Source organism: Apostichopus japonicus, chromosome 3 (assembly GCF_037975245.1).
Source record: "Apostichopus japonicus isolate 1M-3 chromosome 3, ASM3797524v1, whole genome shotgun sequence".
NCBI classification, from domain to species: domain Eukaryota; kingdom Metazoa; phylum Echinodermata; class Holothuroidea; order Aspidochirotida; family Stichopodidae; genus Apostichopus; species Apostichopus japonicus.
The window spans coordinates 25,962,807-25,986,047 of record NC_092563.1 but is presented as its reverse complement, the minus strand read 5'-3'; the positions used below and the strand labels follow the sequence as shown (position 1 = coordinate 25,986,047).

Sequence of the window (23,241 nt, the reverse complement as noted above, 5' to 3'; positions counted from 1 at the left end):
AGCTTCGCTACGAAGTTAAGTAGCAGGATCATCGACATTCGAGATAATTTAAATCATATGATGGTCTTAATAACGGTGGTTTTGTTTATGCTCAACCGACCAGATCGGCAGCTGCGCGTCTCGGCCATCGGAATCGTTTTACAATTCTTCTGCAAGGGGCTCAATTGATAAGGAAAACACCGATACCTTCATCACCCTCAAAAACTATTGCCTCCTCTTCTTCCTCAAGAAAATAATTTTTGTCAAAGCTTACGAATGTCCTGAGAGGTGAAGTCATATTTCCTCGGAATCGGTAGATGCGGGAGAAGACATTTTCAATTGATGAGAAGAGTGTTGTGGTTACATGTAGTAAACTGTGCAACGCCGTATCGGTAAACGGCGGGGAGTCGGCTTTGGCTGAAATGGTTCCTTTGATGACGTCAGATGAACTGCGGTGGGCATGCAGCTTTGATTTTTTTTACGAGTGGCAGTTCGAGAGGTCTCTAGGGAATACTTTGACAGCGAATTTCTGGCGTTTGAAGCCGTATTTACGGAAAGTTGTGCATGGGTGGTGTTGTAGTAATGTAGATAAACCATTCCAAGACCTCTTTAAGTCCAATGTATCAACTATTATCACAAAGTAACTATGTTTAAGTTTATAGGAAGATGTAAAACCTTGTAAAGAGCAACTGAGTTGAAAACTATAACATATACTCAGACAAGCTATAGTCTTGGCAATGTACCAAATTTGTTATAGTTCATAAATATACCCTACAAGTGTTATAGAAATGGAAACAAGAATCACCTGTGCACAACTTGATGAACAATCCTCTTTCTGACACCTCTTACAGCATCATTCCACAAAAACTGGCCATTATGTTTGCATCCTAAAACTTCATTGTCTGTAATGATACTTCCCAAATGCAAGGAATAGCTAAAGAAAATAAGGTGATTGTAACAGGTGAAAAAAAACATGTCCTTCATTATTAAAGGAGCTGTGTGGGCACCCTCATATCTCAGGAACTCTCACAGGCACACGCACACCATGGAACTAATTTTAAACCAAAGATACTTTGCATCAAATGTCTTAGGTCAGGATAGGCATATTAGGATTATATGCTAGGGGAGAATGTCATGTGATATGTCCACATCTCTGTTAGGCACAGTTCCAATCTCACTGACTGCTGGAGGTTGATGACACTGTAGATTGGGAATAGCATATAGGGCTATATGCCCACAGATTGGATGACTCCAGTTTGTTTTCAACAGTCAAAATATATACTTTGATACACCATTGAATATGTCACTTTTGCCTTCTTACAGGACCTATAGTCCAATGTTGTCCCAATGATATTACACAAGAAATACCATTTGGCCAAACTGGGGCAAATGTCCAGTACCCGCTGCAGTGTAACCTCGACCAAAATCCAGACGTTCAGATAATATCAAGAAGCCGCCAGTCTGGAGAGAGGTTCCCTGTTGGAGAAACAGTAGTTACTATTACATTGCAGGACACAGATAACTTCCAGGCGTCTTGCTCTTTTACCATCGATATTGTCCCAGGTAAAATATGGCATGGTTTCTCTGTTTCCTCCTTATTTTAGAGCAGCTGGTATTTTCTCTTGCTGTCGCATAACCTTGAATAGAACTGCTCTCTTCCCTCTTTGTTTGTTTTAACAGGTGATTAAAATGTTGAGGGTTAGCTACTGGGCAGACATTAGATTTTGGTTCCTTCCTGGAAGCATAGGAAGCTATGCAGTCCAGTTGGCGTGTTTGGTGTTTGTCTGGGTCTGTGACACTTACCTTGGATCCGTGATAACTCCACAAAAGAGTGATGGATATTTGTCATACTTATATATGTAGATATGTTAAAGTGGGAGGATGCACCCTGTTGTTCGTGGCATGGACCTTATGACTATTAATGAGGTTATTGTGTCAAACGTAAAAATATTTACATTGCAATAACTCTGCAACCTTGAGTTGGATTGTAGCCAAATTTGGAATACAGTTGTTGGTTAATAGCTGGAACATATAGACCTAAATATTTTAGGCCCAGTTTGTCAGGGCTAGTTTGGAAACAAAATTTTTGTCCAGGCTTTTGTGGGCCCAAATCTGCCAACATTTTCCGGTCCTAATTTTGGATACGTGGATAAGTGGTTGTGTTAGCATGTACTTTACTATTGAGTAACTGATATGGTACCTGACTGTGTGTGAAGTTGACACTATGCATATTCATAAGAGACAGTGTCATATTGTATTAACTTAAGTTGGTATGCTAGAATATTTGGTGATGAAATATATAACACAATTAATTTCCTTCAAGCAAGGAACACTTAATTGGGATAATGTTAGCCAAAGCCTTAAATGTTTTGTAACAGAGGTACCTAACTATCTTTTCATATAAGAATCAGGGCTATAGTTGTTATATTCATGAACTGTTGAGGCTAACTATTGACCTATTGTGACTTTTGGAAAAATAGACTAGAAAGAGATCAAATGTTTCATACAAACCATCATTTATGCAGATTCTGATAACCTTTTAATCTGCTGAAAGTTGCCATAGGGACTAGAATACACCAGATGGTTGTGATGGTAATGAAAGTAGCTGGTGCAGTCCATAACCATCAATATGATCTCATAAAGAAAGTAGCTGCTAGACTTCAGCATTAGATAGTATTGATGGTTGAGGACTGCACCAGCTACTTGAATCATTAGATAGTGATGGTTTAGGGCTGCACCAGCTACTTTCAGTATGAGATAGTATTGACGGTTACGGACTGCACCAACTACTTTAATCATTAGATAGTTGAGGACTGCACCAGCCAATGTAAGCATTAGATAGTATTGATGACTGCAGCCATTGATGGCTGCAGCCATCAATACTGTCCAATGCTTACATTAGCTGGTGCTGTCCTCATGAGGACAGCACCAGCTAATGTAAGCATTAGATAGTATTGATGGTAAAGGACTGCACAAACCTACTTTAAGAATTAGATAGTATTGAATGTTGACGAAAGCACCAGCTACTTTAAGCATGAGATAGTGTTGATGGTTGAGGACTACACCAGCTACTTTAATCATTAGATAGAATTGATGGTCGAGGATTGCACCAGCTACCTTAAACATTAGACAGTATTGATGGTTGAGGACTGCACCAGCTACTTTATACATTAGATAGTATTGGTGGTTGAGGACTGCACCAGCTAATGTAAGCATTAGATAGTATTAATGGTTGAGGACTGCACCAGCTAATGTAAGCATTAGATAGTATTGATGGTCGAGGACTGCACCAGCTACTTTAAGCATTAGATAGTATTGATGGTTGAGGACTGCACCCGCTACTTTAAGCATTAGATAGAATTGATGGAGGAGATGTGTTAAAACATGTGAAATCCTATCACCATGAAAAGCACATCTGTGTTCATCACTGGAACATGTGCGCTGCTTATTAAACTGAGTGGAGATAAAAATTTGCTGACAGAAGTATATCAGTATTGTAAATGTGGCTAATCTTCAAACGAATTTATGGGTTAGCCTGCTGTTCATACCATAGGATTTTTTTTTTACAAGATACCATTTACCTTTCAGTGGATAGAATCCCACCTGTCATCAATTGCCCGGGATTATTCGTACAAGAGACCACGGTTACTACCGGAACGGTTGTGAATTTTCCAGAACCCACTGCGACAGATAACTCAGGCAGTGTTTCTCTGGTAAGCAGAGTTCCTGTGCCTGGGTCAGTTTTCACTGTTGGAGACACTCTAGTGACTTACATCTTTCAAGACCCAAGCAGAAATCCGGCTACGTGTAGATTCATCGTGTCTGTAATAGTCGGTGAGTATTAGATCTCTCACTTGGTTGATAATTCTTCCTATTAACGATTAATAACAATTTTAAATGTTTCTGTCTTTTCATTGATCTGATGAAAAGGTTAGAAGTGACATTTATTTTCTAGTTAACAGACCTGTTTGCTTTGTGTAAATGGATACATCCAAATGGCAAAAAGTTGATTCAAACTCAGCTCTATACATTCACAGCTTATTATCTGTGAAACAAAGAGAAAGACAAGAAGAAAAACGAGGAAGCTTCAAGATAAGAAATGCAAGAGTCTTTATAAAATTGTGTTTGTTACATCATATTCTTTTTCTGTTGGATAATATCATGCAGACTATATAGTTGCCATGGTTACTTGCAAATGTTTGACTTCCATCATGATAAGTTTACTTGATAATGATTTTAATATGGTTTATCTTTTTGTTGCAGTGGACACAGATCCACCCATGCTGCTCTGTCCAGGAGATATCGTCATCGCTGTTCTGATTGGAGTAAGGAGTGAGAGAGTAGATTGGCCGTTTCCAATAGTCAGTGACCCCTCACAACCTGTCACATTAGTAAGGGCATCTCATAACCCTGGTGAAGAGTTTTTGGTTGGTACTACTACAGTGGAGTATGCCTACTCAGATGCTAGGTCTAATACTGGCACCTGCTCCTTTGATGTTACAATCATAGAGGGTAATACCGACTAATTGTTATCTTATCATTTATAATTATTCTCAGACAAATGCAGAGTGACTGCATTTTGCCTTTTCAAGCTTTTATGTTGGTAACTTGTCAAAGTGTACTATATGGTTAGCACAGGACCCTCCACTCCCCCCCCCCCCCTTTCCCCTACAAGTTGATTTCAATAACACTAGCACTAGAAGTGTACAGTTTTATTATTAGTTGTTGAAACACTTTCATTCCATTCTTTCATCTTTCCATCAACGAGTCTATCCTGGATGCATTGGTGTATCGAAACATTCCATGTTTGTCTGTATTTACTAGAATTTTCAATCGAGAGACCAATGTGAATAATATTTGTTTTTACCTTCACACTACAGAGAATCCGTGTTCACTTGATCTGTGTCGTAATGGAGGTACATGCGTCACAATTGAAATTGATGTTACAGGCTGTATCTGCCCCCGGTGTTTTACAGGGGAATTCTGTCAGATTCGTGAGTAGTTTTATATTCCTGCATTTGCAGCTAAAAAAAAACATACAAGTTCAGTACTATCATTAAGTTATAAATTAAATATGTATGAATGAATGCAGGATGAATAATTTGTCTCAAACTTTCCTTTGCATAGGGGTATGCTTGTTTGTCAATTTGTTTACCACTCTAACTGAACTCAGAAATGTTTGTTAGTTTACTACTCTAACTGAACTCAGAGATGGTTGGTAGTTTACTACTCTAAATGAACTCAGAAATGTTTGTTAGTTTACTACTCTAACTGAACTCAGAGATGTTTGCTAGTTACTACTCTAACTGAACTCAGAGATGTTTGTTAGTTTACTTACTAATCAAACTGAACTCAGAGATGTTTGTTAGTTTACTACTCTAACTGAACTCAGAGATGTTTGTTAGTTTACTACTCTAACTGAACTCAGAGATGTTTGCTAGTTACTACTCTAACTGAACTCAGAGATGTTTGGTAGTTTACTACTCTAAATGAACTCAGAAATGTTTGTTAGTTTACTACTCTAACGGAACTCAGAGATGTTTGTTAATTTACTACTCTAAATGAACTCAGAAATGTTTGGTAGTTTACTACTCTAACTGAACACAGATATGTTTGGTAGTTTACTTACTAATCAAACTGAACTCAGAGATGTTTGTTAGTTTACTACTCTAACTGAACACAGAGATGTTTGGTAGTTTACTTACTAATCAAGCTGAACTCAGAGATATTTTTTAGTTTACTACTCTAACTGAACACAGAGATGTTTGATAGTTAACTACTCTAAAGAACACAAGGTTGTTTGGTAGTTTACGACTCTAAATGAACTCAGAGATGTTTGTTACCTAACTACTCTAACTGAACTCAGAAATGTTTGTTAGTTTACTACTCTTAATGAACTCAGAGATGTTTTACACCCTCCTCTCCCCCCCCCCTCCACCTCTGTCTCTCAACCTCTCTGCCCTCACATGTTTAAACTTCCATCTTCTTCTCTGTGATTATCACTTTTAACCTTCTTTACTATCAGCCGTTGATGCCTGCACCGGTAATATGTGTTCCTTTGGATCCACATGTTTGGCTGTACCTGGTTCCTGTCAGCAGTATACTTGCCAGTGTTCAGAATGCTTCACTGGACCTTTCTGTAATATCGGTAAGTATCAACATCTCTAAACCTTTATCAAATTCTCTAAACCTTTAGATAAGTTTAGCAAGTGCTTCTTGCTTCTTGCTGCGTTGTTTTGTGATTTTTGTCGATGGTTGGATGGGTTTGGCTTCTATTACTTGTGCGTATGTATGTATGAAGTGTGTACATGTAATTTAGATCCTCCTGCAAGCAGGAACTCGCGAAGAAGCCATCATTGGCTTATTAAAGCCGCAAGCTGACCGAAGTCAGTCTCTTATATTCATATTTAACGTCCATGATTTAGAATTTTCAATCATCAACAACTCTGTAACTGGACGACATACAATAATCTTGGAGTGACTTGAACTCGGGACCTTATGATTGTTAGGCACCGGCGTTAACCACTGAGCTAACACTTCTTGATATGTAAGACATGTTAGACTGGTTAGTATGGAAAATGCCAATAGGGAATTTCTATTCATTTTCTCTGACTATTAAAGTTGCTGTTGCGTTAATATAAATGTATGGATGGCATTGGCAATGATGATGCATGATGATGAAACTGTAACTCCCTTATTAATGATCTGACCTTGTCTCTGTATGGGAGTTTAAAAAAGAATGTTTATTATTGGACAGTTTGGGATTGGTTGCCTTTACTTGTACTACAAAAGATGCTGAGTTTCTGGTGGAGGCCAAATTATGAAGATTGAAAAGCAATAGAAATTGGGTAACGTAATTGAATGTCAGTAGCACAAAACCAAGAGACAGTACAAGAGTGTGCAAGTGAAGGGGACCAAAATACACGCAGCTAGACGTGAAGGAGAGTTTTCTATTTTTTTTTTGAAAGGTGATGTGTCGATATTAAATTTTTTGGTCTTGGAAGTTTCTGCTCCAACTGTTTCACTTGCATAACCAACCCTGCCATGATCAGAAGGAAAGTATGAGACAGTAGCACATTATAATGGGCTCCTGTCTATGGATACCCATTTATAAAAGGCTAGGTTTCATAAATTTAGTGATCAGCAGATTTTGAGATAGCCTTAAAAGTATCCAGCTAAATATAAGCCATTAATGACAATTGTAAAGTAGAACATATTCTATAGGTAAAACATTTTGTAGAATATCTGTACAAAATTGAAGAGATTTCAATCAAGAAAGTCCAGCATGATAACTTGTAATCTTAATTCTTGCTGGTCCATCTAGAACTTCAAAGAGGGTTCATTTTCTCAGGATCTTTACAGACACATAAAAAGCTGCCAACAGTGTTGTCTGTTGTAATTTGATGTTTAACATAATCCAGAGAAAAACTCTTATTCAGAGTGAAAGCCAGAATACTTACATCGGCAACTGAACAGAGCAAGTCACAGGAAAAGAATGACCAGGCCGAGGCACCGAATCTGGCCAGACAGAGCTGGCTAGACCGGCTGCCCTTGGCAGGCTACGGTATAGTTGGTGGTAGTTTTTTTGTGAGTTGAGCACCGATGGCGCGGGAAAATGCATAAGTAATTTGTCCAGAAGGTAAGTCGTTCCCTCCTAAGTAGCCTCACTAATCAATTGGGGGTAATGTCTACAATATAATGCAGTATCGATGTATACATTCAAACAGGTGTTTTCCTTTCATTTTTGTAGCTGGTGATGTTTGTGCATGGAGTGATTGCCAGAATGGTGGTATATGCCAACCAGACCTCTTTGATTGCACCAGGTACACTTGTCAGTGTCCAACTTGCTTCTCAGGAGAGTTTTGTCAAATCCGTGAGTTGATCCTTCTCTTGTTTGATGTTTAAACATTGCTGGTTTTTTTTAGATTCATTAACAATAATTTTGGCACAGCTCGATTGATGCTGGGATGTCCATCCATTAATTGCTTGACTGTACTTTCAGTTGTTTTTTTATTGATATAAACCAGCATTTTGGATTGTTTTTTGTTATCTAGTACTAAGGTCCCATAACAATGTAATTAGCTCACTTTTCTTCCTTACATTGTGTGGTCCAATGAGAGGCACTTGACAGAAAAAAATTGTTTTCTCTTAAATTCTTAAAGTTTCTTTAAGTTTCTTTTGCCAAGGGCATCATTAAATGTAGTTCAATTAGTAGTTAGTTTTCTGGATCATAAATATGTATCTTTCTTTAGACAAAGAAAGAAGGTTTCATGGGCCTTTCCGGGTTTAGCGTAATTGTCCAAGGAAGGTTCCATTTTCACTAATTAGTGTGGTGTATATAAAATATACATCAAATTAAGTAATAACATTGATTAATGGTGTTCCAAAAACAGATATGTAATACCCATTGGTAATAGATATATTAATCTTGTGTGCTTCTTTTTAAATTCAGTTTTACTCGAGAACGAACGATAATGACTCATTCATGATATTAACGCTTCACAATCGAAACAGTCATCCCATCCGTACAGATCCACAGATAATTCAGATTTAGGCTCTATGAGTCATATGAGGATTTTGAGTGTACATTTAATGGGGAAAGGAATTGATATGTTAAGATACCACAAAGTTGCATCTTGTTGACGTAACCATTTTGCATTTATAGCTTAATTGTCATAACTTGTGTGTGTTTGATAAAGATATGAAAATATGCAGATGGTAGAGATTGGCAGCTTCCTCTAAATGTGTTGTACCTGCACCTGTCCTTCATCAATATTCATAGATGAGAAAAGGAAATCGGAGAGAAAAATGAGTTCTGAAGAGGTGGTATCAAGACTTGAATCTGTGATGTACGTTTCTGCAAGAGAATCAATCAAATACAGACTAGTTTTCTTTCCTTGTTTCTGTCTCATCAGGAGCCAATGGCTGTTCACCCATCAACCCATGCGCTAATGGTGGCGTTTGTACCGATCTCTCGAATATAGAGTGTGGTGCCTTTCGGTGTGACTGTGTGGGATGTTTTAGTGGATTCGCATGTGGAACAGGTAAGATATTAGCTGGCACGTTAATGATGCATATTTCTGTCTGCATTCAGGGCATCCCTCTATTATATGGTTTATGTACTTGTCCTAACAATTACGGCATGTGTCTGCCTTAATTTACTTCAGCTTTTGACAAACTTTGACAAGGTCAGGATTTGTAAGTGATACAATTATAACTACAGTATGATGGACCTGAATTTGAAACAAGCTTTAAATTACAAAGTCTGTTCTATTGCTTTGGTTTTCCTAATTTACTCAGCAATACCCAATCCGTGTAACCAGCAACCCTGTCGGAATGGTGGCACTTGTACTCGGAATATTCAGTTTTGTGCCTCGTACACTTGCAGATGTCTCCCTGGATTCTCTGGTGATGATTGCCAATCTGGTAGGCAATTACGTTTCATGCAATTTCCAATTTTTAAAGTTCCCTTCATATAAAGAATTGTAAAAGCTATCAAAGCTTTTATGTCACATATTCATACTCATCTACTTCACTAATGATAAAAACACTGTGAAAAAATTGTTTTCAATAATTTCACATATTACCAGAAACTACCAACAAATCGTTATCGAGTAGAGACCTATGCTCTTAGCTTTTTTTGTTATTGTTTGGTAATTATAATCATTTTAAGATGAAATATGAAGAAAATTAAAATGTCAATCTTCTGAAGAGGACTTTCATTATTTGTTCTCTTTCTTGCTTGCAGGGTCTGTAGTACTGGTTAACCCTTGCAACAGCTTCCCTTGTAGGAATGGTGCAACATGTGTGTCAGAGGATTCCTCTGACCTTGACTATACCTGTGTTTGTCCCAGCGGCTTCTCTGGCATTAACTGCAACATGATTGTGGGTGAGTATAGTCTGTAGGATTCAGATGATTATAGATATTCCTGTGTCTGTCCTATCGGCTACTCAGACATTCACTGCAACAAGAATGTGGGTCAGTATAGTGTGTAGGATTCAGGTGATCATAGCTATGAATGTGTTTGTCCTAGCGGCTACTCAGACATTCACTGCAAATAGACTGGGGGTGAGTATAGTCTGTAGAGTTCAGATGATTATAGCTATGTCTGTATCTGTCTAAGCGGCTACTCAGACATTCACTGCAAATAGAATGTGGGTCAGTATAGTGGCCAGGATTCAGATGATTATAGATATTCCTGTGTCTGTCCTAGCGGCTACTCAGACATTCACTCCAGCAAGACTGTGGGTCAGTATAGTCTGTAGGATTCAGATGATTATAGCTATGTCTGTGTTTGTCCTAGCGGCTACTCAGACATTCACTGCAACAAGACTGTGGGTCAGTATAGTCTGTAGGATTCAGATGATTATAGCTATGCCTGTGTTTATCCTAGCGGCTACTCAGACATTCACTGCAACAAGACTGTGGATCAGTATAGTCTGTAGGATTCAGATGATTATAGCTATGCCTGTGTTTGTCCTAGTGGCTACTCAGACATTCACTGCAACAAGACTGTGGGTCAGTATAGTGGTTAGGATTCAGATGATTATAGCTATGCCTGTGTTTATCCTAGCGGCTACTCAGACATTCACTGCAACAAGACTGTGGGTCAGTATAGTGTGTAGGATTCAGATGATTATAGCTATGCCTGTGTTTGTCCTAGCGGCTACTCAGACATTCACTGCAACAAGACTGTGGGTCAGTTTAGTGTGTAGGATTCAGATGATTATAGCTATGCCTGTATCTGTCCAAGCGGATACTCAGACAGTCACTGCAACAAGACTGTGGGTCAGTATAGTCTGTCAATTACCACATTTTACTCTACAGAGATCTAATGGGGCATCTATTGCTGAGCAGGGAACCTTGTTACTGTTAAATGAAATGATGGTTATGTACCTTGGCTGGAGAGTGAAAACATCACAGAAATTAACATTGTTTACCTGATGATGTTGTTAGTGTTCTTGTTGTGTTGGTAGTAGTTTGTTCACAGCCTAACTGTAGTAGGACTACATAGCAGGGCATAGTTTATGCAGTATCACATAGTGGAATGCTAATTGCAAATGTAGCAAATTACAATACAGGAAAGCTTAGTATTTATGAGAGCCAAAGTTCACTGCATTCAAAACTGCTCACAATATTTTGAACAACAAATTTATTTTCTGTACAGTAGCAAAAAAAAAAGCAAATCATGTATCCAATGGTTCTGGAAAACATGTGTTCCAATGACAATCTGTTCCCATGACATCATCTGGAGTGTCTAAAAAGAAAACCCTAACATGTGGCCACTGCTGAACTGGTGGCCACTGCTGAGAGTTGGCTTTTAATATGTTACTTTTTTGTTGTTGTCATATAACAGTACCAGGAGCTGATCTCTGTTTGGGAAATCCTTGCAGAAATAGAGGAACTTGCTTTGTAAGCTACCACAGTGGCAGTACATCAGTTTTTTACACGCCACAGTACATTTGCCTGTGTGCTAATGGTTTCACCGGAACTGATTGCCAACTTCTGGGTAGGTATCAAGCATTCTGTCTGTTTCTTTAAGTAGATGTACAGTTGTATACTAATAGGTTTCTATTACATTGTAATATCTATTCCAAACTTTTAAGAAAGCAAACTTGTCTAGAAAATTTCAATTTAAAATTTCTATTAAGGTTAAAAAAAAACAAAAAAAATTAAGATCAGGCCTTTTATGACTTTAAGATGTGCTATAATACACATTGAAAGGATAAAGTGTAGTTAAATTTAGTTTAGTAGAAAAAAAAGGATCAGGAGGAACACTCAAGTCCCAATCAAGGACCCTATAGGAGAGAAGAAAAAAACTGAGGACGCAAACACTCAGACCCAGTTACAATGCTTAAAATGCTTGTCCGAAGCATTCTGAAACCCATTCACACTACTGGCAAGTACAACTTTCTCAGGCAAACCGTTACACTCATTTACATCCCTGTTAGAAAAATAATAATGCCGGTGGTAGGCAATATGCCTCCTGTATGGAAAACAACGAACCTCTAGAGATTACGTTTTACCTCAGCCATTATGCCAGGAAATCACATGGAATAGTTTTTGATGTCATCATGTTCTTAATAGTCTTTTACTTTTCTTTTTATATATCTTGTTATTCAGATATCCCTCAGATCTATTCCAGCTAAATGTTTCCAGATTATCATTGCACTTCCATCATTGAGTCAATGTATCTAACCAAAACCTAGGAAATCTTGTAGCCAGAACGTGATAAAACACATTCTTGAAATGATGTATTTCAGCCAAAACAGTTATTATTAAATATTATGCCTAAAATAGTCAACCAAGATTGTAAGCAATTGTCATTGTTTGAACTTTTTGAATAAAAAAAGACAAGAAATTTGGTTTCATATCCTGAAGCAAGCCATAGGAATTTAAACTACAGGATTCAATACTAGGCCCTGACTTAATGTGAAGTATTCTGATCATTTTGCTCTGATAGCTATTAGCAGCTCATTGAGAAGATGTCTGTTGATCTCAATCACTTGTTGCCATGGCAGCATATGTGACACCTTCTTGATTCCACCTGTACATGTCTTCTCGTTGTCAAGGTCTGGCTGTTGAGGCGGTTGTCATGTTGGTTTTGTATAATATGACATCATGCTATTATTGCCAATATGTCACAAGGACACCTCCTCTGCAGTTTACATGCTTTGAGGCTGAAAGTGTTTTTTTCCCTCTATAATTACAAAATAATTGTGAAATGTAGATTCTATTTCTAAGAAAATAAGCATGTAGAAGCTCTCAAGTATTACTAATTTATGGATTTAAATTAGCCAAAAGTGGGAACGTCCTGGTTCCAACTTGTCAAGATCTTGGTGAGAAACGTGTGTTTAGCTATAAAGCTAGGTTATCATTCCTATGGATTCTGTAGGTGCTTAATGCAGATGCTCATGGTTAGAATGGCTTTCTCTTTATAGTGAAAACACATTGGTTTTTGCCATATCATAAGCTGAACAAAATGTTTTGCAAAAGTCATGTATATGTTAATTCATAGGCTCCAGGCTGTTTGAACTTGTGTGTACTGTTTTGCTCAAACATTCAAGTAAGTGGTTGTTACAGTATTTCAAATGTAAAAAAAATAATAACTACTTTTGTGTTCATAATTGCATATAATCTGCAAGCAATGCATGGTGTATGGAATCACAAACATTTGACAATTGTAAATTTAAGTGTGGAGAGCAATCTGCTAACTGGCCTACTCTGCCTGCTGTTCCTTATTAGTTTCTAAATACGTTAACTGACAGTGTCTCCTTCTGCAGACTGTAACGAGTGGTGATGGGAGCTGTAACTTCAATGGAAGTTGGCTCTTACGTGAAAAATCAGGAAAAAAATTGGAAAAAAAAAATGAAAATTTCACTAGTTGTATCATGTCTTAAGATGGCTTCATTTCGGTATAATTATTTTTGTTCCATAGTATCTTCTTTCCCATCTCAAAATATTTGCGCTACCACTGCAATTGGCAGCTGTCAAAATGGCGGCAGCTGTGTGAATACATATAACAGTTTCTCCAGAGAAGAGAGCTACATATGCGAATGTCTTGGTTTGGCTAACGGGCAAAACTGTCAGATTTTCGGTAAGTTTTGTACTCATTTTTTATTGGAAGACACTCTTGGACTTTCATAATTCTGTGAAATAATTCTGGGAAATAATTCTGTGTCAATCTCTAAAGTAGCAAGTTGTGTAGAACTGAAAACTAGTTTGCATTCAAGTAGTCAGATTGTAATAAGTATTTTGTATTTTTGATGAGGTTTGCGGTAAGAGTGTGGCCGACAATTATTATCCAGAGACTGTTTTCATTGATTTTTACTCAGCATCAATGATTTATTTCCAATAATTTGGACGTTTAATAATATTGATGTAGGACAAAATATGTCCTTGTGTTATACAATATTAGTAATGCACAGTTGTGTGATTTATATAGGTTTCTATAAACTGATCCAATTGTCAGCTCCATATAATAAACTTTACATGCATACCACACTTTAATTATCTCAATATTAATATTTTGGAGGTATATGCATGCATGGATATCTCAGGTACCAGCATATGCCTTGCCACTTGGAGGTTTACACGTACCCAACTGGTTTGCATTATTTAAGTTTGTTTGAATAAAATGTAGTTCATTGGGTTGGTGCTTGTCAATGGTTTGCAATAATAATATTTTGATAGTGACCATTGATAATCATCTCATAATTGTCATCAGTGGTACATGTATGATCAATTCAAAAGTTACATGAATAATTCATAGATCGTTAATTTGCACATCAGTGTTAAGGAACAACAAGTATATTGATATGGGAATTAATTGATAACCTTTATTTTAGTGACACTAATGAGTTCATTAATATTCAATTCCCCTTTCTCCTCCATCCATCCATCCATCCATCCCTCCCCCTCCCCCTCCCCCTCCCTCCCTTTCACTTATCTCTTTCATTTTTCCCCCCCTGCCGTACAGTCACAGATGCCTGTTTGAGTTCTCCGTGTTTGAACAGTGGTACTTGTGTCTCTCAAAATGGGGGATTCAGATGCATCTGCAACCCTGCATTCCAAGGAACTTTCTGCCAAATTATCGGATGTGAGAACAATAAAATATATTTATAAATTTAGGGTTCCATTTTGTAATGTTTTGCTAAGGATATCTCCTGCAGTTGTATTTTTTCTGCAGTTTAATTTTCTAATATGTTGAAGCAGAAACCCTCTTGTGGCTTTATTGCCACATTGTCCCAAGAGATGTTTAACATCCAGAAAGTTTGTTATTTTCCGTAACCACCATGAACCATCTGAGCCTCAGACCTACCACATGTTTGAAGTGGAGGTACCTAGCCTAGTCAAAATTTTGCATTTATGTAATATCAGGACAGAATTTTTTTATGGTCATGACCTGTTAAGGATCAGGAAATTTAGGGATATCATATGGATTGAATACATCAATCTTGACATCAGGCAGTAGTACCTACACTCAACATATTCAATAGAGGGATAGCCTGGTTTAAATCTGAGGGTAATTGAGCATTAAGATTGTGAAGTGTTAATAGGGATTTCAAACCCCACATTTGCATACAGTGAAGTTATTAAATGATCTGGGATGGCTTCAGTATCTGTGCGTGTGAATGACCATATATGGTTGTATAAGCGTTGGTTCATGCATGCTGTTTGTACAGAAATATTTACAAACTCAGGACAGTCCTGGAGAGAATTGCAATTACTGGGAGAGGTAGTAGATGAAATCTGGGGACAATTCAAGCCCCGGGACAGTACATGGAATCCCAACACTGTCCTGGTAATGTCTCCTCTTGCATTAGTGAACTTTTTGGACAAAATGAATAATAATTCTGAATAGTTGGTCTGGTGAGATTGTTAACCCTGTGTGCAAGTTGCATGCATCAGATAACGTGGGCCCTCCATTTCAGGCTGTATTTGTTAGTTTATTCCATTGATTTTTACTTGGGTTACTTACAGTCGACAACCAGCCACCTGTGATCATAAATTGTCCAGATGACACCAGCAGAGACGGTCCTTCACCAATCTTCTTCACACCGCCACAAGCGACTGATAACAGTGGTTATGTAAGACTGGTCTTCATGTCACACAGACCCGGCGACCTGTTCACTGCTGGGACCACTATTGTTTCCTATGTCTTTGCTGATGCTGCTAACAATCAGAACCAATGCAGTTTTGTCGTATCAATAGAGAACAGTAAGAACATTTAATTACTTGCACTGTATGACTGTGAAAGCATATAGTTACCTACACTATATAAGTATTACACTGTAAACATATAGTAATACCTTTACTGTATCAGTATTACACCACAAACATAAATACTTTCACTGTGTCTGAAGGTAAAGGTCAGTACATGAAGTTACCTACACTATATAAGTATTACACTGTAAACATATAGTAAGACCTTCACTATATCAGTATTACACCAAAAACATAAATACTTTCACGGTGTCTGAAGGTAAAGGTCAGTACATGAAGTTACCTACACTATATAAGTATTACACTGTAAACATATAGTAAGACCTTCACTATATCAGTATTACACCAAAAACATAAATACTTTCACTGTGTCTGAAGGTAAAGGTGAGTATATGAAGTTACCTACACTGTATTACACTGTAAACCCAAACGTATATATACATATACATATATCTATATACATATATAGATATACTGTTACTGTCTAGTACTGCTCTACCGTACTGTCTAGTACTGCTCTACTATATATATATATATATATATATATATATATACATATACATATACATATACATGTACATATACATATATCTATATACATATATAGATATACTGTTACTGTCTAGTACTGCTCTACCAAACAGAAAGATATTGTTGTCGTTCTTGCTTGTTTCTCAGATGGCTTGCCACCTTTCATACGTATCTCAAATTGTCCAGGAGATATCGTTGTTAGGACCAATACTGCTAGTGCCAATGTCATGTTTGGCACACCAACTGGCAGCTCATCAGAGGGCGATGTGTTCCTAGCCAGTCAAAGTCATCGAAGTGGAAATAGCTTCTCATTAGGCTCAACAGCAGTGGTATATAATTTCGTTGATACCTCTGGGAATCGAGCTACCTGTTCCTTTGAGGTCACAGTCATTAATTCAGGTATATGTCATTATAAAGCTTCACAGCAGACGTATAGATGCATAGCTACTAGGCATGTTGGCAACCCAGTGTTCCTTTACCCCCCCCCCCCCCGCTCCTTCGATTATGCTCCAATCCTTGACAAATGCTGCAACAAAGACTTCAATAACTACTACTTGTAAAATGCTTCTCATAGTAAACTCAGGTCAATGAATAATGGCCTTCACCTTGTCCTTTATCATTCCCAATTTAGGGTTATGACAACTAATTCATCAATAAAATGTCAGTTATACAGCAATTTAGTATTTTCAGTAAAAGTTAACCTAAAGCTTCAGTAAATTTTGCTTTAATTCCTTGTTTTCAGTTTTCTTTAGGAAAATGCAATTCCATTAATTGCAATTCCACTCAAATGCAAATGCAATTCCACTCAAAATTACTTTCCAAATGCATGAAATATCAATTCTGAATATTATGTTAACATAATTGGTATTGGACAACCTCAGCCAAGAATGAAGATGTGATGAAGAGAAATGAGTTGTAGTTCATTTGTTTTATACTTTTCTAACATTACCTCTTTAACTTTTTCATTCATTAGTAAGTGTAACATTCAACAAACAATCCAATATATCAGTACTTTTACTGTATTGTTCACAACTATAGCCAAAAACAACAGTTTATTTTATACTTCAAAATTTTTCAGAAAATAAGAATTTTTCGGTGAGATGAGAGACACTACAGTTGTTTATTTGAAAACCTTCAGAATTAAGGGTGCCTATATATAATATATTTGCTTTGAAAGCCTGAATCTTCCATTGATAGTGCTGGCATTCTCATTAAGCCTGGAGTCTCATAATTGGTAATGAATGCCTTTATTATTACTTCTATTAATATTGCAGACAATTATTGGTAATAGAAACCTTAATAATCCATTTATATGCCGCAAACAATTAGGTACAGTAACAACCTGTCTAGACCTGACAAAGTGTTTTTCTTTGGAGCGTAAGAAATCAGTCGCTTCCATGCAAGAGGTAGGACCATCTCTAGATGTTTATCTGCTAATAAGCAAAAGCTTTGCACGACAGCAGAAGTTATAGTTAGTTTCTTTTCCAAAGTGAAAGTATTCCTAGACATTTGAAAGTTTCTTTTTAACTTCAAAGTTGAGAAATGAGTTGAGAGTCAACTTTAGTTTCTTTTTCTGTTCAGATAACTGTGAAAGGGTATGCAGTCAGCAGTTTGTGCCAGTCTGCGGATCAGACCGAATCACATACTATAATCTTTGCACCTTCGAAGAAGCACGCTGTCGGAATCCAATCCTCACCTATGTGTCAGGAGTATGTGAACAAGATCCCTGTTCACCGAATCCTTGTCAGGCTGGTGGTGCCTGTGTCCTAAACCCATTTGGAACTGTCCTCTGTTTGTGCACTCAAGGTAGAACAGGTAGCCGCTGTGAAAGTGGTGAGCAAAGCATTTATAATTTTTTATCTCAATACATTACATGTATAGAGATATTGTAACAGTAAGTGGGACTCTCTCTTCTCTTAAAAAATTTTCAGCATCTTCATACGAAGTTCTTTTTCTCTGGAATTTCCAGAGCAAGCATATATCATATAGGCCAACAAAAGTTACTATTTTTTATTCCAGAATTGTATCTCATTCTATGACTCTTTCACCGATTTATGTCCAAATTTGGCCAAATCACTCTGAAAAACAGTTGAAACAAGCCTTTTTTGCACACGGTCCAAAACTTGTTTGTTTCCTTGTTTTTGATGATTAAGCCCCGCCTCCAAGTCTGGTTTTAGCAGATTGGCTATGACTCAAGCCCCGCCTCCAAGTCTGGTTTGTAGCAGATTGGCTATAACTCATGGCAGCTACATGTTAGACATACGAAAATGGCCAATTTTCGCGACCAATTTTCTGTACTGTTGTGAGATACGCTGCTGGTACTGGTAGTGTATTGCACACTAATTCCATATACACATTGTTGTACTGCATTTAATTTATATTAGGACTTCGTCTGTTTATAGCTCCATGGTTTTAGTAATATCAATTTAAGGATTGTACTGGTGTTCAGGTAGTTTTTTCAGAGCAAGAGTCATGATAAGTTTGTTTGCTGAAGGCTACAAGTTTAGGCTAGGCCTAGTGCATCCTATATAAGGCCTTCATTTAGTCATAGCCACATAAGCATTGTACTGGTGGTGTTCAGGCAATTTTGGGCCAGGGTACAGTAAGTTTGTTTGGTTGCCTTACAGTGTGTTTTAATTTTAAGTTAAGTTTCCAACTTATATATTAACTGTGACTCCATAAATTTAACATAATGTTAATGGGATAATAATTTGGAATAGAGTGTATATTGTGCATTTCTAGAATGAAGCATCATTATGAATTAACAGCTTGTTTGGTATATTTCTTTAACCCCCCCCCCCCCAAAAAAAAGGATTAAAAACAAAAATTATAATCTATCACATTTTATTTTCACTGGAGAATGTATATAAGAGGAGCCGGCCATAGCATCACAACTTTTATAAGACTATAAAAATTGGATAAGGTTATGTTTTATTTATAAGGATATAAGATGTATAACTATAAGGTTATAAGAAGTATGTTTAGCTTTCTTTTGAACCTGTGATGTTTGACATCAAATATACAAAGAATTAAAAGAAAATACTAAAATGGAGAGGAACTGGGGTGGCTATTAGGGGAGGAGGAGGCCACCCATCACTTTCAATTAAAAACTTGTAATCTACTTGTACATTATTTTTACCAAGTCATAAATCCACGAAATCTTCATGTCAAAATTATTGAGATGGAAAAACGTGGGTTGTTTTGATAATTGGAAGTGTACACAGTTTTGATGGTAGTCACCACTACAGTCTACAGTAACGTACAGTAGGTCGATAGGCCAAGCTTTCTCAAGGCGGGCATCAAGAATATGGTCGAGTTGTTCGCCTCTTCTTATTTGACTGTTGTCATTGACGTCAAACATGACCAAAAATATTATATATAATATATTGATATTGATAATTGTAGAGACAGAGCAAAGATATGAAACTAGGAATCGAAATTAGAACTTCCAGTATTGAGATACTGCGTCATTGATGCTCTTGTTATTTCTTTGAATCCAAAGATTTTGTTACAATCACAGTTTTTATCTATTTTAATCAAACCCAGTTACATATTAAGTGGTGAAGTGTTGTTGAGATAATGAAGACCCACGGCCATTCTTTTCTAAATGTAATGGAATGATTAGGTCCCTGATTCCCTATACAGTATTATTATTATCTAGGGTCAGCTGTTGCAAGTAGCTTTGTTAGCCTTCTATAGATCTGATTAATGTCCATATCATAACAATGCAAAGATTGTAGGACACAACAAACTAATAAGATACTGACATTTGGACCACTTGCTTGTGTCATTGCCTAACTTTTCTCACAAGTTTAATCTTAGTATTTAAGCTTTGCACTTATACCAAGAAAGGCGTACCAAAGTGGCATTCCCATTCTTAAGCCTAATCACTGAATACCGTAGTGGAACAGGTACTTTGCACCAACATTGACATCGGAAGCTGAAAAATGTTTTTTTATCTTAAGTGTTTGCCAATTCTGTATCTGCTTTTGTCTAATTATATTTATTTCTTAACTGTGATTTGCTTTCTTTTGGATTGAACAGTGATACCCTTATGTTCACCTAACCCATGCTTGAATGGTGGAACGTGTATTGATTTAGTCCAGGAATTCTTTTGCCGATGTCCTGCTGACACATCTGGCAATATATGTGAAATTGGTAAGTTATGGCCTTATTCCATTCATATCTTATTGATTGAAAATATTTTTTTTTTCTGTGCAATGTTTTCTTGTTTTGTTAAGACAACAGGAGATACTAAAGAATTATAACAAATTTGACAAAATATAAATACTGTGGAAAATATAAGAGGAAGGTAATATTTAGTAATAGCTCCAATCTTTTACTCTTCCTTGGAACCATGTAGATACATATTTTAACCACACAATCTTTTACCGCCTGGTTTCTTCTGTCGTTCTCTCTGGTACTCGATTGAGAATGTGTAACTGATCTATTTATGAGATGGGAGTTAGTGTTACAAGAGAATGACACCTTTATTATTATTAAATGGGCTCCCCAACCACATAGAAACTTAACAGAGGGCACCGTCACATTGGTGATACCTATAGGTATACGACTATAGTCGTTGCTATGTGTTTAAGTACACGGGAATTACCAGCGGTAGCGTGGTGGTACCATGAGTTGACGAGTACTAGAAGTACATATAGGTTTGTTGATAGTTATTATTGAAGAAAACACCATTCGAAACTTATATCTGAAGTTGTCAAGTCAAGCTTATTTGTTTTTGGTCACCTTTAAATTGTTTTTAATTAAACATTTTTTTCTTTGTTTGGTGGAATGTTGAGTCAATCACCTAGAGCGTCTGCATACAAGTACTTCCATCACCGTGTTCTCATGCTTCTGAACCCTTTCGCACAATCGTTTTTACAGAGATCTCATCTGTGAAGAGTAGATATCACACATATTAAGATCTATATGGTAGCGCCCTCTCTTCAATTGCTAGCTATCCCCGTTGTTCAGTTTGTTTTCCTCTGATTGGAACTATATTAGCAGATGAGTATTAAAACTTCACATCAGTACATGGTGACATTATTCTATGTATAAAACATGTCACTGCTTTTTAGTCCATTCATCAAATATAAACATGATAAAAGCCTTACCCTGCAGTTAACATATCAGCTCTACAGGTGTATCCAGCTAAAGGCTTTCATTCTTTCAACTGTAACACTTTGATTAAAATTGGAAAGTGTAAATTGTGGAAAGTCTGTATTAAAGCAACCAACCTTTCATGGTGAAAAAAAAAAAAATTATTTTAAATTTAGACTAATTCGACTATATATTCCCTATCAGTGGATCAATATGAGCTACCCTGTCTCTTCTTGTTAAATCATTTCAGAAATTAAAAAAATATATAAAGAAACACTCCAAGCCCATCAATATTTTTTATCTACTAATATGCCAAAAAAGTGCCAAGTTTTTGGATTTTGCTCACTTTTTGGTGATTACTGAATTTTAGTGAAAATGAGTACAATTTGATATTAGGTTTGGTTTTCTGTTTGTTGGCACTGTCAAAATGTGCATATGGCTGTGCCAAGAACCAAAATGGCGACTAGATGTCCATATATGGCTATGATGAGTTTGTATTATTTTATAATATTTTTTTTAATAGCCAGGGTAGGAGATTAGGGTAATATAAAACAATCCTTATGAAGGGTCTTCACAAGAACAATAAGCCCACCAAATTTGAAATTTATCCGATACTGACTGGGGAACAATTAACAGAAAACTAAAATAGAGGGCCACCTTTATTTGTTGCTTAGACTTTTTAAGGTATATGTACAGAGCTATTTAAGAAACATTACAGAGGTTGTATGAAATAATTTATAGCTGAAAGATACATACTCACGTGACATACGGTATTATAGAATATTCATTGCTGTCATGATGACTTCAGCCAGGACTTTTGTTGCCATGGTTACCAAAAATGTTGTTGTTTTTGAGAATTGACCAAAAGCAATGCTGTGATGTCTCTATTTCTACTTGAGCTAAGACCTTGAAACTTGGTAGGTACGTGTAATTCTTGATTGAGACCAGTGTAATTACAACTTTTCTTTGGTTTAATTTTGGCATAAATAGATTTCTGGTGGTCAGAAATTGATGATACACTGGCGTCAGCTGTTTCTGTATAAATTATAGAGCATATTGTAACGTTAGCTCAGTCTAAGATTGAGGGGGCGCCTAAATATTCCCTACTGAGGACTGGTGGTGGTATGGAAACAAATGCGGCTTCGATGGCAGTGTATTAATAACGACAAGACTTGCACATAGATAAATGAGTAAAGAACGAGCGCTGAGATTTTACAATCTATTACTATAATCAGCCATGGTACAGACAATACATCGGCACAAAGCCCTCAAAAATTGATAGAAAAACATGTACTTAAACAAAAATGGTCCCAAACGAGGTCTCAATACCGAAGTGGAGTCCTATAATGATATATACAATAACGTATAATATATGAAACAGATACAAATACGACCACAATAAAATGCATTTTGACAATTAACTAATACCTACAACTGCTTTATGTTGAGGTAATTTTGTCTCTCAATTCTTTGCTCTGATAACATCTGTTTTGTTGGTGAAAGCCACATAGCAATCACTGTGGTAGATTAGTCCTTCAAAGCTGTCAGGCTGTTCTTTGTGAGCAACATCATACCGTGGGCCAGATAATTCGCACCATTCCTCAGCACAGGCAATAACTTTTAATAAACTGATTAGGGTGAACCTCTTTAATGGCCCATCCTTCAGTCCCAACACAGTTATGAAGTCATTTGTGTGAAGTCATCATCAAACTGTCAGAGATAATAGCAAAATAAAACATAAAGCTGATCTTGGCATGGAACTTTATTGGTTCACGCATCCATAATCATAGCTAGTCGATATAGAGACATTGGTGCAGTGAGGCACAGCGGCTGCTTTCCCAGTGTCCTGGACCTTGGGATAGAGGCTAGGCCAAGTGAAATCCACTTGAACAGATCCTAGT

At 36.9% G+C, this 23,241-nt stretch overlaps 1 protein-coding gene across 4 annotated transcripts in view; it reads left to right on the top strand.

The window, feature by feature from the left end:
• LOC139965639 (uncharacterized) overlaps positions 1-23,241 on the top strand; it is a 104,243-nt gene that overhangs the window by 71,913 nt on the left and 9,089 nt on the right. For 3 of the 4 annotated variants that reach the window (XM_071968229.1, XM_071968230.1, XM_071968228.1), the window contains 16 exons: positions 1,303-1,542; positions 3,568-3,813; positions 4,243-4,491; positions 4,860-4,973; positions 6,005-6,127; positions 7,730-7,852; positions 8,895-9,023; positions 9,280-9,405; positions 9,728-9,868; positions 11,337-11,489; positions 13,419-13,577; positions 14,460-14,579; positions 15,464-15,700; positions 16,385-16,636; positions 17,819-18,070; positions 20,282-20,395. In XM_071968229.1, the coding sequence (XP_071824330.1) occupies positions 1,303-1,542; positions 3,568-3,813; positions 4,243-4,491; positions 4,860-4,973; positions 6,005-6,127; positions 7,730-7,852; positions 8,895-9,023; positions 9,280-9,405; positions 9,728-9,868; positions 11,337-11,489; positions 13,419-13,577; positions 14,460-14,579; positions 15,464-15,700; positions 16,385-16,636; positions 17,819-18,070; positions 20,282-20,395 (2,778 nt within the window). The remainder of the gene's footprint in view (positions 1-1,302; positions 1,543-3,567; positions 3,814-4,242; positions 4,492-4,859; positions 4,974-6,004; positions 6,128-7,729; positions 7,853-8,894; positions 9,024-9,279; positions 9,406-9,727; positions 9,869-11,336; positions 11,490-13,418; positions 13,578-14,459; positions 14,580-15,463; positions 15,701-16,384; positions 16,637-17,818; positions 18,071-20,281; positions 20,396-23,241) is intronic. The other variant, XM_071968231.1, reaches the window with a different exon arrangement.